The 16,949-nt window shown below is 39.5% G+C and overlaps 1 protein-coding gene across 2 annotated transcripts in view; it reads right to left on the bottom strand.

Moving 5' to 3' along the window:
• Positions 1-1,512: 1,512 nt before the first annotated feature.
• Positions 1,513-16,949, bottom strand: part of nisch (nischarin) — a 62,686-nt gene continuing 47,249 nt past the window's right edge. Inside the window, exons 16-21 of one of the 2 annotated variants that reach the window (XM_055648280.1) lie at positions 13,640-14,995; positions 12,346-12,529; positions 10,253-10,403; positions 5,023-5,154; positions 3,892-4,053; positions 1,513-2,641 (exon numbers count right to left, since the gene is read on the bottom strand). In XM_055648280.1, the coding sequence (XP_055504255.1) occupies positions 2,013-2,641; positions 3,892-4,053; positions 5,023-5,154; positions 10,253-10,403; positions 12,346-12,529; positions 13,640-14,995 (2,614 nt within the window). In that variant the 3' untranslated portion in view covers positions 1,513-2,012. Of the gene's footprint in view, positions 2,642-3,891; positions 4,054-5,022; positions 5,155-10,252; positions 10,404-12,345; positions 12,530-13,639; positions 14,996-16,949 lie in introns of those variants that run through there. The other variant, XM_055648281.1, reaches the window with a different exon arrangement.

Genomic DNA, 16,949 nt, shown 5'->3' with positions numbered 1-16,949 from the left:
CCTCCACCGCTCCACCCGCTCCGGACTCGGTCAGATTCTAACCAACCTCGACATGAAAATGTTCTTCTGCAGATCCTGACTAAACCTCATACCCCTTCCCTAGTTTTAAGAGAATAGAATTGGTACAGAGTTTCAGGGGCGGTACGGGGTCGCAGCAGTAGAGTTGCTGCCTTACAGCACCTGTGGAGCCGGAGAGACGGGTTCGATCGTGACTACGGGGGTGCTCTCTGTACGGAGTTTGTACGTTCTCCCCATGTCCACGGGTTTTATCCTAGATCTTCGGTTTCCTCCCATACTCCAAAGACGTACAGATTTGTAGATTAATTGGCTTAGTATAAGTATAAATTGGTCCTAGTGTGTGCAGGTGGCATTAATGTGTGGGGATCGCTGGTCGGTGCAGAAGCGGTGGGCCTAAGGGCCTGTTTCCGCGCTGTATCTCTAAACTAAACTTCAGAGATAAAGACTTCGGTCTTTATGAGTAACTGGCAAAAGTGTGGTTGACCCAAAAGTTGATATTTGAGAAACGGCTATACTGGCAAATATTGTTTGCCCCCATTTCCACAGATGTTTGCAAAAAAGTCACACCATTTTGTTCTTTTTTAGCTTTTACAGTATGTTTAGATAGTCCAGTATATAGAAAGTGGGACATCTTATAAATCAATTCAAACAATATACAATGTGTGAATAGAATAGAACAGAATGAAACAGAATTCCTCTACAAATGCCCTTGTGCTTTTACATAATTATTAAGATGACAGACTACCCCAGGAAACAAGCAGTTCCATTTTTACAGATGCCTACAAATTTACATTTTGTCAGCAAGTTGGAAAATACATAAAGGTCACTCTACAATGTGCATACTTTGTGCTTTACTGAATGGCATAATAGAATGAGAGAGACAAAGAGAGAGATGTCCATGTGCGAGGCATTTGTAACCTAGGGATGGCTTGCATACAACTATACCATACCAACCTCAGGAAGATAGATTTTAACATGCATAACTCAAGTTCCTAAAAGTAAAGGAAGAAATCATCAGCTAATCCACACAGTGAAGTGAATTCCGTGAGAACATTTAAAATAAGTTGGGATGTTTATCATCCTGATGTAGCAAAAGGCAAACATTCTTCTGTTAGAAAGTAAGCTAACCAGCTGAGTCAGGCAAATTCTTGCTGAGCTGGTTGTGATTGAAAATTATTTGGAAAAATCCACATGACCGAAGATTCAGGCATAATTCTGTTTGTTTAGGATGACATGCAACTACATTCCAGTGCCTTTTGTGTGGCAAATTACTACCAGAAATTACCCAAAACTTTATAAATCAAGTCGTAGCTGCAGTGCACTCAGTTACATCCTTCAAATTGACAAAACATAGCACCCCCCCCCCCCCCCCCCCCCCCCCCCCCCCCCCCACTCACATCCAAAGTAGTGCTTTGGTTAGTTAAAACATTAAGTCAAGTTCAAAGCAGGTTCCATGACTTCAGCCAGAGAAATCAGCAGTCTCCTTCAACATGTCAGTTCATTGCAGGCAATAACAGCAACCCGAATGCCTTTGATTTAATTTATCAGTTCAGATGGAGTACAGAGTGGACAGATGAAGTTAAACAGAATTACAGGAGAGAAAATATTGTAATAATATTAAAAAAAACAGTTAAGTTTCAGTAAAGTTCCTCTTTTTTAAAAAGTATCTAAGACCAACAACTTTATTTCAAATTATAGCAGCATACGAGAGAAAGCTGTCCATTAGATACAAACATTATATTTGATATTTCAATACATACAAGCGTAACATGCAATAAAGACCTTTTCTGTACAGTTTACATTGCATAATATAGCAGGATGCTTCAGTATAAGTATATGTTCATGTAAAAAATAAACTTTTAAAAGCCCTAGACATCAAAGAAACAACTGGTCTGACTCCCATGATATTTACAAGTTCCCCAAGAGTGCTGTACATATAACCATTAATGATAAGTACAATGTTTATAATTTGCAGGCCGTGCTTGGCAACAATATTAGCCTGTAAGCTCAACTGGTAGTTCTCTGCTGCAAAGCAGCTCCCACTGTCGAGCAAGCAATGCAATCAGCCTTTCACGACTCTCAGGACTGGCTACAAAGAGGCACCACTGAACTTCATTGTTGGTGCCACAGTGATTTATTCTATCAGCAGAACAGGCGTTAAGTGGATGTTCAAAATGGTCGAGCATCATATTACCTATGAAATCTTGATTCTGTACATCATCAAACACAAATGTGATGGCCTGTGGATAGGTCTGGTAACCCATGAGCACTCGATCCAGATCACGAATTCTCCTTGTGTCAGTTAATTGGTATTTGTCTCTCTGTGGTGGTTCTTTTGCAAACTCTGGTAATGGATAGCTGACATAATCTTCTTCAAATAGAAGCATGTTGTAGCTTGTCAAAATCAATGTTTTGGGCTGCAGAGGTGGTTTGCAGGAGTGTAAAGAATTCTCCAGAGACTCAACTTGAAATGCCAAAACATACAAGAGGATGTTGGATGTCTGGAGATTTAGTTCTTGAACATTTTCTGCGATCATAAATGTCAGATCACCAACCTCCTCTTCACTGGGATAAATAAACTTCACTCGACTGGAGTGAACAATTTCATAATTTTCCATTTGACCTGTTCAGATAGATAAATATACACACACACACATACATTTGTGTTAAAAATATTCCTTCAGATATTTATGTTTTGCAAATAGAACATTAAGAGGCAGTAGTAGATTATAAAAGCCATGCAAGTCTGCTGTGCACTTATTCAGTCAGATCACACCTGAGTGTAGGCCTCAACTCCAAGTAACTATTTTATTTTTTGTTGAAATGTAGGCTCCTCGCAGTGCATACTAGAATTAAGTAGTATCTTATGATCCAACGGAGAATTTTTCAGTAATCTACTTTTGCATTCTAGCTACTGCAAATTTTTAGAATAGGAAGAGACTAGTATGAATAATGCTGCTGTAGCCATTAACAAAGAAGATTTATAAAAGGTATGTCAAGGTTGAAGCATGTTAAAGCATAATGTGCAGAATAAAAGAACATATTCAAATTGCTTATTAGTGATGCCCTAAGTATCAGATAACAAGATTTTCCCTCCCATCACTGAGAAAAATATTGGCTTAGTTAAGCATTCACTATTGGCTCACGAGCAGCTTTGGTAGAACCAACCCTAACTAATGATATCCATTGCCAACAAAAGACAAATTAATCTGAAACAATCAATGTCATCCACATAAAGTGTCCTTTCCATACGTAATACACCTAGGAGATTTGATCAGTCCATCAATTAAAAGCTTTACAAATTTAATTATATTAATAGTGGCAATAAATTGCACTGTGGACCTAAGAAATCTGAGATGCTGGAATCGTGAGCAAAAATAAAGTGCTGGAGGAACTCAGTAGGTCAAACAGCATATTTGGACGGAATGGACAGCCGATGTCTCGGTTAGGACCTTCACTGGATTGAACTGTATTTTATCTTCAGGTCTTGGTATTAAATCCAATGTATCCAAATCAGTCTTTCTCAGTACATTTGAAATGCATGGTAATAGGCACTATTTAGCATACTCAAACACTGAATATTCTTTATTCTTGACGCAATCTATTACTTTGGTAATGATCAGAAACCTAGAAGAGCACGACATCACTTGACTGATGCTTCTGACAATAACAATTGCCTGCCCACTTATATTTCTTTCTAAACGTTGTGCAGTAAGGCATTAGAAATAAAACCAGATAAAATAGAGAAGCACCGAGAAAACCAAATAAGCCTGATGGTAATTTTCAAGTAAGGCACGCCACAAAAAATCTGACTTTATTGTAGAACCTCAAATTGAGAAAAGTAAACAAGCCAAAATGTGATGGCAATGTTACCTGTATTTTTCTTTCCAAATTCTGTATAGAAGTCTAGCTCTACTGGCTCTGGTGAAGGTGTTCGTTCCAACAAGGATAATACACCCATCAACTGCTGAACAAACGTATGTGTTGTATAACTGTCCCTGGTCAGGCAAGCAATTGTTTGTTCAGCAGATGTACCTATAACAAAAGTAGAATGGAGCATTTCTAATTAAAATTAAAAACAATCTTTTTAGAAGGTTTGTACAAAATTTGCTAAATCTAGGATTTGCCATAATTATGCGAGGGAATACATTATTTCCTAATTTTAGAAAACACCTTTAGTAATAGTGAAGTTCTACCTCACACTTCTAACATGTTAATTAAATCTAAACAGGATTATTGTGATATAAGGAATAAACAGCACATTGCTTTAAGGCTGAGCTTAGATTTTCAATAGTAAATTTAAAAAAAAAATTGACAGTAACTACATAATTAAGGAGCCATTCTACCCACATTAAAAACAAAGCAAAAATAATTTGACTGATGGTCAGCTTTTATGCCATTGCATGTACCAGCTTCCGGACAGGCTGCAAAATGACATGACGTAGCACGCGTAGAGAAAACTATTTATTAGAGAAGCTAAGATTACTCTCCTTGGAGCAAAAGGAGGATAGTGAGAGATCTAACATTGTTCAGTTATGAAATAATTCCTTCATAAAGAAGCATACACATGATTGGAATAGCTCTAATCGAAAGCAAGATTTGTAGGAACATCATCATATCCTAACTTTCTATAGGGTATTGATATAAGGAAAGACCCAGGGATGTGGGTCTAATTTGAAAGTGTTCAAAGAGCTGGTCCAGGTATAAAGGGCAAGTTGTAGGTTAGCAAAATTAGGAATTAATTTGTTACCATGTCAGACAAGTTCTTAGAACCAATGCACCTCGATACACGTGACAATAAATTAAACTAAAATTGATTTGCAGCTGCATTAAAATATCCATCAACAATTTGTTGGTTGTCTAGATAATGTCCACAAATCCAAGGTTTACTAATACAAGTTTCCTGTTATTACATTCTTAATGTAAGATTCATTAAACAGCCACATAAATAGCAAATATTTACTAGGAAGCTGGTAGATTGCTAAAGTTAGAAGGGCGACTCACCAGTGATGCGAAAATACTGATCGAAAAGGCCCAAGTGTATGGACTGCAAATCATTTAATTTCAGGACAAAGCAGAAGGAAAGCAGCAAACCATCCCGCTCACAGTTTGAAGACGACTTTTCTTTCCAACATCCTGATAAACATTTATGAAACAGACCATCAAATATTATTCGCAGCTGGCAAGATACTAGCATTTCCAAGATTATTTTAAAGATTAAATGGTATACTTGCTTGGTTTAAACAATGTATTCTGTACTCCATGGAACCTGCTAAAATATTCAATTACATTGAACACAACAATTTGTGAGCAACACTGATAGCCACCCAAAACAGGTGCTGAGTTCCACCCATTTAAAATTGCCTAATGCCCATTTTAGGCTTAATGGCAGTGATTGTTTTGGGATTGTAGGACCAAATGGTCCTGGTCTTTATAACAAGGGGAATCGAATATAGGAGCAAAGAGATCCTTCTGCAGTTGTACAGAGCCCTGGTGAGACTACACCTGGAGTATTGTGTGCAGTTTTGGTCCCCTAATTTGAGGAAGGACATTCTTGCTATTGAGGGAGTGCAGCGTAGGTTTACAAGGTTAATTCCCGGGATGGCGGGACTGTCATATGCCGAGAGAATGGAGCAGCTGGGTTTGTACATTCTGGAGTTTAGAAGGATGAGTGGGTATCTCATTGAAACATATAAAATTGTTAAGGGTTTGGACACACTAGAGGCAAGAAACATGTTTCCGATGTTAAGGGAGTCCAGAACCAGGGGCCACAGTTTAAGAATAAGGAGTGAGCCATTTAGAATGGAGGCGAGGAAACATTTTATTTCACAGAGAGTGGTGAGTCTGTGGAATTCTCTGTCTCAGAACGCGGTGCAGGAAGATTCTCTAGATGCTTTCAAGAGGGAGCTAGATAGGGCTTTTAAAAATAGCGGAGTCAGGGAATATGGGGAGAAGGCAAGAACGGGGTACTGATTGGGGATGATCAGCCATGATCACATTGAATGGTGGTGCTGGCTCGAAGGGCCATATGGCCTGCTCCTGCATTCATTGTCTATTGGTCAGTATTCTTCAGAAAATGCTGGAGTTTAATCATAATTATAATCACGATCGTAATTTATTAGTGAAGTATGTTTTGCAGCATACGAGGAATTTGGTTGCCATATAGTCATACCAAAAAAGCAACAAGACACACAACTACATAAAAATTTGACATAAACATATAACCATATAACAATTACAGCACGGAAACAGGCCATCTCGACCCTTCTAGTCCGTGCCGAACACGTATTCTCCCCTAGTCCCATACACCTGCGTTCAGACCATAACGCTCCATTCCTTTCCCGTCCATATAACTATCCAATTTATTTTTAAATGATAAAAACGAACCTGCCTCCACCACCTTCACTGGAAGCTCATTCCACACAGCCACCACTCTCTGAGTAAAGAAGTTCCCCCTCATGTTACCCCTAAACTTCTGTCCCTTAATTCTCAAGTCATGTCCCCTTGTTTGAATCTTCCCTACTCAGTGGGAAAAGCTTATCCATGTCAACTCTGTCTATCCCTCTCATCATTTTAAAAACCTCTATCAAGTCCCCCCTTAACCTTCTGCGCTCCAAAGAATAAAGCCCTAACTTGTTCAACCTTTCTCTGTAACTTAGTTGCTGAAACCCAGGCAACATTCTAGTAAATCTCCTCTGTATTCTCTCTATTTTGTTGACATCCTTCCTATAATTAGGTGACCAAAATTGTACACCATACTCCAAAATTGGCCACACCAATGCCTTGTACAATTTTAACATTACATCCCAACTTCTAGACTCAATGCTCTGATTTATAAAGGCCAGCACACCAAAAGCTTTCTTTACCACCCTATCTACATGAGATTCCACTTTCAAGGAACTGTGCAGTTATTCCCAGATCCCTCTGTTCACCTGCATTCTTCAATTCCCTACCATTTACCATGTACGTCCTATTTTGATTTGTCCTGCCAAGATGTAGCACCTCACACTTATCAGCATTAAACTCCATCTGCCATCTTTCAGCCCACTCTTCCAACTGGCATAAATCTCTCTGTAGACTTTGAAAATCTACTTCATTATCCACAACCCCACCTATCTTAGTATCATCTGTATACTTACTAATCCAATTTACCACACCATCATCCAGATCATTGATGTACATGACAAACAACAGTGGACCCAACACAAATCCCTGTGGCACCCCACTAGTCACTGGCCTCCAACCTGACAAACAACCATCCACCATTACTCTCTGGCATCTCCCATTCAGCCACTGTTGAATCCATCTTGCTACTCCACCATTAATACCCAACCATTGAACCTTCTTAACCAACCTTCCGTGAGGAACGTTGTCAAAGGCCTTACTGAAGTCCATATATACAACATCCACTGCTTTACCCTCATCAATTTCCCGAGTAACCTCTTCAAAAAATTCAAGAAGATTAGTCAAACATGACCTTCCAGGCACAAATCCATGTTGACTGTTCCTATTCAGACCCTGTTTATCCAGATGCTTATATATATTATCTCCAAGTATCCTTTCCATTAATTTGCCCACCACTGACGTCAAACTAACAGGTCTATAATTGCTAGGTTTACTCTTAGACCCCTTTTTAAACAATGGAACAACATGCGCAGTATGCCAATCCTCCAGCACTATTCCCGTTTCTAATGACATTGGAATTATTTCTGTCATAGCCCCTGCTATTTCTACACTTCCCGCAATGTCCTAGGGAATATCCTGTCCGGACCTGGAGACTTATCCACTTTTATATTTCTCAAAAGTGTCAGTACTTCCTCTTCTTTGATCCTCATAGTTTCCATAGCTACTCTACTTGTTTCCCTTACCTCACATAATTCAATATCCTTCTCCTTGGTGAATACCGAAGAAAATAAATTGTTCAATATCTCCCCCATCTCTTTTGGCTCTGCAGATAGCTGTCCACTCTGACTCTCTAATGGGCCAACTTTATCCCTCGTTATCCTTTTGCTATTAATATAGCTGTAGAAACCCTTTGGATTTACTTTCACCTTACTTGCCAAAGCAACCTCATATCTTCTTTTAGCTTTTCTAATTTCTTTCTTAAGATTCTTTTTACATTCTTTATATTCCTCAAGCACCTCATTTACTCCATGCTGCCTATAATTATTGTAGATCTCTCTCTTTTCCCGAACCAAGTGTCCAATTTCCCTTGAAAACCATGGCTCTTTCCAATTTTTACTATTTCCTTTCAACCGAACAGGGACATAAAGATTCTGTACTCTTAAAATTTCACCTTTAAATGTCCTCCATTTCTCTTCCACATCTTTCCCATAAAACAAACTGTCCCAGTTTACTCCTTTTAAATCCTTTCGCATCTCCTCAAAGTTAGCCTTTCTCCAATCAAAAATCTCAACCCTAGGTCCAGTTCTGACCCTCTCCATAATTATATTGAAATTAATGGTATTGTGATCACTGGTCCCGAACTGTTCCCCAACGTATACCTCTGCCACCTGACCCGTCTCATTTCCTAACAGGAGGTCCAGCACCGCCCCTTCTCTAGTAGGTACCTCTATGTATTGCTGCAAAAAACTATCCTGCACACATTTTACAAACTCCAACCCATCCAGCCCATTTACAGAATGTGTTTCCCAGTCTATGTGTGGAAAATTGAAATCTCCCACAATCACTACCTTGTGCTTACTACTAATATCTGCAATCTCCTTACATATTTGCTCTTCCAATTCTCGCTCCCTGATTTGGCGGTCTATAATACACCCCTAAAAGTGTTGCTACCCCTTTCTCATTTCTCAGTTCAACCCAAATAGCCTCCCTACACGAGCCCTCTAATCTATCCTGCCAAAGCACTTCTGTAATATCTTCCCTGATAAGCTATGCAACACCTCCACCTCTTGCCCCTCCAATTCTATCATACCTGAAGCAACAAAATCCTGGAATATTTAGTTTCCAATCACAGCCCTCCTGCAACCATGTTTCACTGATCGCCACAACATCATACTTCCAGGTGTCAATCCAGGCTCTAAGTTCATCCACCTTTCTTACAATGCTCCTAGCATTAAAATATACACATTTAAGAAACCCACCATCTCTTATTCTCTGTTTATTTTATTTTTCTTCTCTCTCCCCTACATTTTGGGTCAGAGTGCTACCATTCTCTGCCTCCTGCCTTACACACTGACTGCTAGCTTTCCCAATTCGAGTCCCTCCCCCCAACCATACTAGTTTAAAGTCTCCCCAGTAGCCTTTACAAATCTCCCCGCCAGGATATTGGTCCCCCTTGAGTTCAAGTGCAACCCGTCCTTTCTGTACAGGTCGCACCTTCCCCCAAAAGAGGTCCCAATGATCCAGAAACTTGAATCCATACCCACTGCACCAGTCCCTCATCCACGCATTTATTCTCCACCTCGCTCCATTCCTACTCTCACTGTCGCGTGGCACAGGCAATAATCCTGAGATTGTTACCTTTGCAGTCCTTCTCCTTAACTCTCTACCTAACTCCCTAAATTTTTCTTTCAGGACCTCTTCTCTTTTTTTACCTATGTCGACATTCCCCCCTGTGATGAAAGGCAATAAAGTCTTATCTTCTTTCCTCCCACGGCAGATTAAAGGAAGTTTTTTAAAAAACACAGTATATTTACAAAAGAATTGCCGGCAAGTGCAGGTAAATAGCACTGAGCAGAGGTCAAGCATGATTTTATTGAATAGTGGAGGGGCTGAATACCTTATTCCCACACTGATCATGTTAATGAAGTTCATGGCCCAGTTATAGTTATAGCTTGGGAGGAGATGAATTTCTACATTTTGAACACACCTTTCATTTTATAATCATCAAATCATTACAGTACTGGGAGTCATTCAACGCACGGAGCCTCCGGCAGCTTCTGGATGAGAAATTCCATCTGTCCCGTGTTTTATACTCTTTTCCCAATAGCTCCAGAAATTACTTTCCATTTTCATTTTGAAAGTCATGTGGACTTTTGATTAAAAATTGAGGAAAAATTGTACATAGACCTTCTTAAGTTTTTATTTATTCTGCTTCCAGCATTTTTACAGATAATCCAGAGGATCGCACATCCACTGATACATGTTAAATTCTAGTATTACAATATTCCTAGTTCCAGAAGGCTCCAATTCACACTTGCAAAATGCATATTAACATAATTGCCGCCAGACAAATGCAAATATTACTTAATCAAAAACAAACTTGCCATACCAGTTTGTTCAGCGCCCTCACCGATGGTGTCATCCAACACAAAGTATAATGCTTTGGTCGAGAGCATTACGCAGGCAGTAACTTCAATCTCAGAACTTTTGTAAAATATGACTGAAGACCAAATTAGGTGCCTTAACTCTTCATTTTCAACCTGGAATAGGACAAGAATAATAAAACAACATGAGGAGACAACTTAAAATGAGAGTGCATGTCAATTTTCCTTTACTCAGTTCAATTTTGATGTTAGACAATGAGAACAGCCTTCATATGTATTGCATTTTTAAAGTCAAATAGTACTAAGGGATTTCATATTGAACTTCACTTTAACCAAAATGCAGAATTAGTGTGACTTCTGATCTAACCAAAATTCAATTTTGAGTAATAGATCGAGATTTCAAAATATTTATGATACAAACTACGAGGAAAAATTAATTTGTTCAAAAATGTGAAAAAGATTTTTTAAAGTTAGTGAATATCTAGTAGACATCAAATGTAACTCGGCAAGACAGGCACCATATCTGGAGAAAAGGAATGGGTGACTTTTCGCGTCGAGACCCTTCTTCAGACTGAGTGTCAGGGGAGAGAGGGGTCTAGAGATATAGATGGGCTAGGTTTGAAAACGACAGATATTAGTAATAGAAAACTAAGAAAACTTAGTTATAATCCAAGAGAACATTCAACACCAAGCATACTTCTAAATTATTTGGTTAACCTGAATCCAATAACAGGAAGTCACTCAGAGTCACCAGCAGGAGTAGCACCAGAGTTAAAAGAAAACAGAGTTAAACAAACATGAATATAGGCACATCCACACAAACTCTAAGAATAATACAATTTATGCATTCATTTTAATGTTAAATATCTCCATGATTTTGATATTGAATATTGAATATTTAGTCAACATGACATAATGACAGGAACGATTTCATAACATATTAGACCAATGAAAACTTTGTTACATGTTAGGCAGTTCTCAACATAAGCATTCACTCCAAAAGAAAAGTAGTTCCATGCTTCTTCACAATTCAAATGAACAAATGGAAATGTTTAATGCATAAAACTATTCCTATATGTGACCATCAGTCTAACAAGATAGGAACCCCAGGCTATCAAGATGAACAAAACTGACATTATTAGCACAACCAACAGAATTAGCAAAAGTGTCCCACCTCGATACATAACATAGAAACATAGAACATAGGTGCAGGAGGAGGCCATTCGACCCTTCGAGCCAGCACCGCCATTCATTGTGATCAAGGCTGATCATCCCCTATTAATAACCCGTGCCTGCCTTCTCCCCATATCCCTTGACTCCACTAGCCCCTAGGGCTCTATCTAACTCTCTCTTAAATCCGTCCAGTGACTTGGCCTCCACTGCCCTCTGTGGCAGGGAATTCCATAAATTCACAAATTTATGAAATCTCACCTCAGTCTTAAATGTCCTCCCCTTTATTCTAAGACTTGGCCCCTGGTTCTGGACTCACCCAACGTTGGGAACATTTTTCCTGCATCTAGCTTGTCCAGTCCTTTTATAATTTTATATGTTTCTATAAGATCCCTCCTCATCCTTCTAAACTGCAGTGAATACAAGCCTAGTCTTTTCAATCTTTCCTCATATGACAGTCCCGCCATCCCGGGGATCAATCTCGTGAACCTATGCTGCACTTCCTCAATCACAAGGATGTCCTTCCTCAAATTAAGAGACCAAAACTGTACACAGTGCTTCAGATGTGGACATTTAGGTCAAGTTCTAGTCAGAGTTCTAAAGCCTTATGTTAGCTCAGAAAGAGGCCCTTCAACAACTGTGTCTGCGGCACAAAATAGACTAATTCTACTTTGCAGCACTGGGCTGGCAATTTTTAGTATCATGGCATTTCAAGTGCTCAAGTTGTGTGTGCACCTGTCTCCATCAGTGTTTCAACCGCCATCCGAGTTTTTAAAAATTCTTCCCAAATTCCCTCTAAATCTCCCAGCCCTTGCCTAAAATTCATACCCTTCCATCATAGACATTTGTGCCAAAGGAAGTTTCTTTATCATCAGCTAGGCATAGTGAGAGTTAACATAAAGAGACACCCACCACCAATAAATATTACCTCAGCTACATTATTGTGAAAACATTCCACAATAGCTCTTCCTTTCAAACCTGCCAGGTAATGGAGTGATGGGGAGGTGGAAAGATGAAAAGGACACTGGTTCTCTTCAGTCAGTTTTTGCAGCAATGTCTCAGAAGGATACTGTAGAGAAAGGCTCAAGTCCGATTTGAATTTTGGCTGGTTGCTACATATAAAAGAAGATAAAAAACTTAAACTTGCATCCCAGGAGAAAGTCATTAAATCACTGGAAATATTTGGAAAATGTTGATGAAAACCATTTTTATAAGCAACTTTTACAACCCATGTGCATATGAAGACATTCCCCCCCCCCCCCAAATACTCAATTTTCTCAACTCTCATATTGAACAGTTAAGGGGTTGACATTAATAGGAATTAAGACAATATATGTGGACTCAATTGTTTGTTACCACCTTGCTGGCTAGTGGTAGAGGGCATAAATACAAAAGTGAATATGGTAGAGAAAATATCTTTCCTGTGAAGATTGCTGAAATTTTGTTACAAATAGTTGTTGAAACAACAAATATTTTTCCACATATAGAGAATGGGAGATAAAAGTAAGAATCAGATTTGGTGGCTCACAATGCAGCAGCAATGTGATTTTAAGTAAAATGATTAACTTCAGTTATTTGGTGAATTAGTAATCCAGGTTATATTTCAGGAGTTAAACATAAGCATTTTATCACAGATCAAGAAGAGATAGATAGACATAAAATGCTGGAGTAACTCAGCGGGACAGGCAGCATCTCTGAGGAGAAGGAATGGGTGACTTTTCGGGGAGAGACCATTCTTCAGACAAACCCGCATGTCTTCAGAATGTGGGAGGAAACCGGAGTACCCAGAGGAAACCCACACGGCCGCAGGGAAAAAGTGCGAGCTCCACACATAAACCACCCGAGATCAGGATTGAACCTAGGTCTCTGGCACTGCGAGGCATCAGATCTACCAGCTGTACCACTGCTATCCCTAAAGACGGAGCATTACACAAAAAGTGACTATTAATCCCATTTACCTGCAAGCAAATTTAATTAAATAGCTGCGAGAGATCCAAAGAGCCAATGAGACTGCATATGCTAGAACCTGGAGTGAAATAAAACCACTAGAAAAATTGAATGGTTCAAATGGGATCTATAGAGGCAAAGGGACAGTCGCCGTTTCAGCTCAAGACCTTACAGATGCAAATAAATGCAATCACACTGGTTGGCAGCAAAGAGTAGGGGAGAAATTAAATAAACTTTTCGATTAGACTACCAGCTATGTGCTGCTTTGGTATTACCTTTTAGTTTCTGGAGAGTGATCAGTTGCATCTGTGTTATGCTTCGTCAAGTAGCAACGATCTGGACAACTTCTGTGCACTACAATTGATTTGACACCCTGAAAGCTTCCTCTCAGTTGACTAAACATTCGCAGAAAGTGGAACTTCTCATGGGGTAGCACAAAAACTGCTGTCGTGAGTTGGTATCCAATCAAAAATTCAAGTATATGACCATCCCAAAATGCCCCAGTTTCAACAGTACGGGATCCTTGCTTTGGATTCAAAAGCAATGTGGCTAATGAAATTTGTTCTAACTTAAATGGACATCTTGCAATCTCTTCAGGATGAAGACACTTCTTTGCAGCTATGTAGAAATCTATTCTTATGAAATAAAGATACTGGGCTGTCAAAATCAGAAGACAAGGTACACACAGAGGTTTTGAATGCTCTTCTTTCCCTGGACGAATTACCGAACAAACTTCAGAATGCAGATTATTCGTGTCCTTTAATTCTGTACTACTGACCACCTCAGTGTGTGAAGCCGAAGGTTGCAACTCTTCTGACCAATCCCATGGTTTGAGGTCATCTTGAATCAAAATATATGCTGCAAAACTCCCTTTAATGCCAGTGTCATTTAGTGCAAGCTGCCGATGTTGTAAAAGCTGAACAATGAAGTCTTTCAGAAGGGGCTCTTCATAACCAAGCTGAGGCAAACTTGTAGATGCAGACCACTTATGCAAAACAGCTTTTAAATGCGAGCTAAAGTCTTTGAGGTTCTGCGAATCAGATATAAAGAAGAAACAACCATGCATTTTAATTTTCATTGAAAGGCACATTTCTGGCACTTCAAAGAACACTTCCAAGATGTCTGAATAGGGAAGACAGAGAACAAGCTGCATCTGAGAAATGACATTCTGCATTTTCCGTCGGAGTTCAGAGTGAGGAATCTGAAATACAGCTACCGCACTGTCAGTCAACACAATGCAAGATATAAACAACTTTAATCCCTTGTTCACCTGGACACAAAGGGTCCACAGTACCTTCAAGATCTCAGCTTCTGGCTTTGCAGAAATATTGGCAACATCAATGTTTGAACTACATCCCAAAATACAATCACCTTGATCTGGACCCATTTCAAAATATCCAGCTTCATTACTGCAGACAGGATAATTAATAAGATTTCCTTGGCGGTCGAGTACGGTCTCAGTGCAATGTAGTTTCAATATAGCTTGATTAATTATTCCAGATAAGTGGGCAGCAAAGTCAACATTGGTGGTACTGTATGACACACACGAAAAAGGCAGCACAAGAGTCACTTCAGGATCGTGTTGTGACTTCAGCACATCAGCTCCAGTAATAGCATCTGCCGATCCAAGCCTTTTTTTTTAAATGGGAGAAGAGGAAGGAGAAAAGACAAAATAGATTTAAAATTAGTGAAAATTATACAAGTAACAACAATCCAAATTTCATTTCGCCAGAGAATTTCGAAATTCCTAATGGCTAGGGTATTGAGTATTTCACAGTCCAGCATATGCTTCCATTTCCCATTTATCTTGTGCCCATTTACACATTTTCTCCAGAAAGATCAGCTCTGATTATCAAGCCTCCCACACCCTCTCTAACTTGGCATCATAATTTGTTTTAAACTCTGTATTGGTTGCCATTCTGCTACAAATATTTTGTTTGTCCTTTATATTCCACCCCACCCTCTACCTCCTCTGTGCATTGTTTTCCAATGTCTAATCCTGCTTAAAGACCTAAAATTAATTCAGTTTCTCTTTCCATTGATGCTAGCTAAACCTGCCAAGTATTTCTAGAACTTTCTTTTGCAGCACTAGAAGGAGTCATTCAAAACTACAAGTGTGCCCTGGCCTTTTGTGGAACAGTCTGATCAGCCCCAGTTTCCCCACTTTACCTTCAACTTAATTTTCTCTTTGGACATGGAAGCATTCCACCAATTATTTTCTGGAAACTCTCCAGGACCTTTACATCTTTCCTAAACAGTCATGTTAATAAACACAATATTCTAGTTGTGGACTAACCAGCAACATGGGTTACTGATAATTAATTGCAAGGAATGCATTCCATCTAGACAGCTTGTAATAGGCCACAGTTCTCAAAATAATTGACTGACAATAGACAATAGGTGCAGGAGTAGGCCATTCAGTCCTTCAAGCCAGCACCGCCATTCAATGTGATCATGGCTGATCATCCACAATCAGTACCCGTTCCTGCCTTCTCCCCGTATCCCCCGACTACGCTATCTTCAAGTGTCCTATCTAACTCTCTCTTGAAAGTATCCAGAGAACCGGCCTCCACTGCCCTCTGAAGCAGAGAATTCCACAGACTCACAACTCTGTGTGAAAGTGTTTCCTCATCTCCATTCTAAACGGCTTACCCCTTATTCTTTAACTGTGGCCCTTGATTCTGAACTCCCCCAACATCAGGGACATGTTTCTTGCCTCTAGCGTGTCCAAACCCTTAATAATCTTATATGTTTCAATAAGATCCCCTCTCATCCTTCTAAATTCCAGAGTATACAAGCCCAGCCGCTCCATTCTCTCAGCATATGTCAGCCCCGCCATCCCAGGAATTAACCTTATAAACCTACGCTGCACTCCCTCAATAGCAAGAATGTCCTTCCTCAAATTTGGAGACCAAAACTGCACACAATACTCCAGTTGTGGTCTCACTTTGGCCCTGTACAACTGCAGAAGGACCTCTTTGCTCCTAGACCCAACTCCTCTTGTTATGAAGGCCAACATGCATACATAGAAACATAGAAAATAGGTGCAGGAGGAGGCCATTCGCTTTCTTCACTGCCTGCTGCATAATATATGCATCTTGTTGTGGACATTGGATTTTATTGTTTGGAGAAAAAACTAGCTTTGTGCTGCAGTTAAAAATTAGCTATTCACATGTACACACAAAAAGAGGAGTTGTCACCTGGCCCCACCAGACCTGCCCGTCATTCAATATAGCAATGACTGATCTATGCTGGTCTCAACTACTTTTCTGTGCCAGTTCTCCAAAGCAATACATTCTTCTCACTTTAAAATATTTATCCATCTTCACTTTAAATATTCTTCTATCCTTCATCACTTTCTGGTGCAGTGAATTTCTGAGATTCATTACCCCCCACCAAATAAATTTTCATGCATCTCAGGTTTAAAACTTTGTCCCTTATATTGTAATATATCTTTTTGTTCAAAACACTCCGACTAGTGAAAACATTTCAGCATCTACTATATCAAGCTCCCCTTAGGATATTTTATTTGAATAAAGTCACCACCCGTTCTTCCAAACTCCCAGGAACACAAGCCTAAATTGT

This window comes from Leucoraja erinacea, chromosome 16 (genome assembly GCF_028641065.1).
Source record: "Leucoraja erinacea ecotype New England chromosome 16, Leri_hhj_1, whole genome shotgun sequence".
Lineage (NCBI taxonomy): Eukaryota > Metazoa > Chordata > Chondrichthyes > Rajiformes > Rajidae > Leucoraja > Leucoraja erinaceus.
Note: the sequence above shows the minus strand (reverse complement) of the source record. Positions and strands in the feature narration are given on the sequence as shown.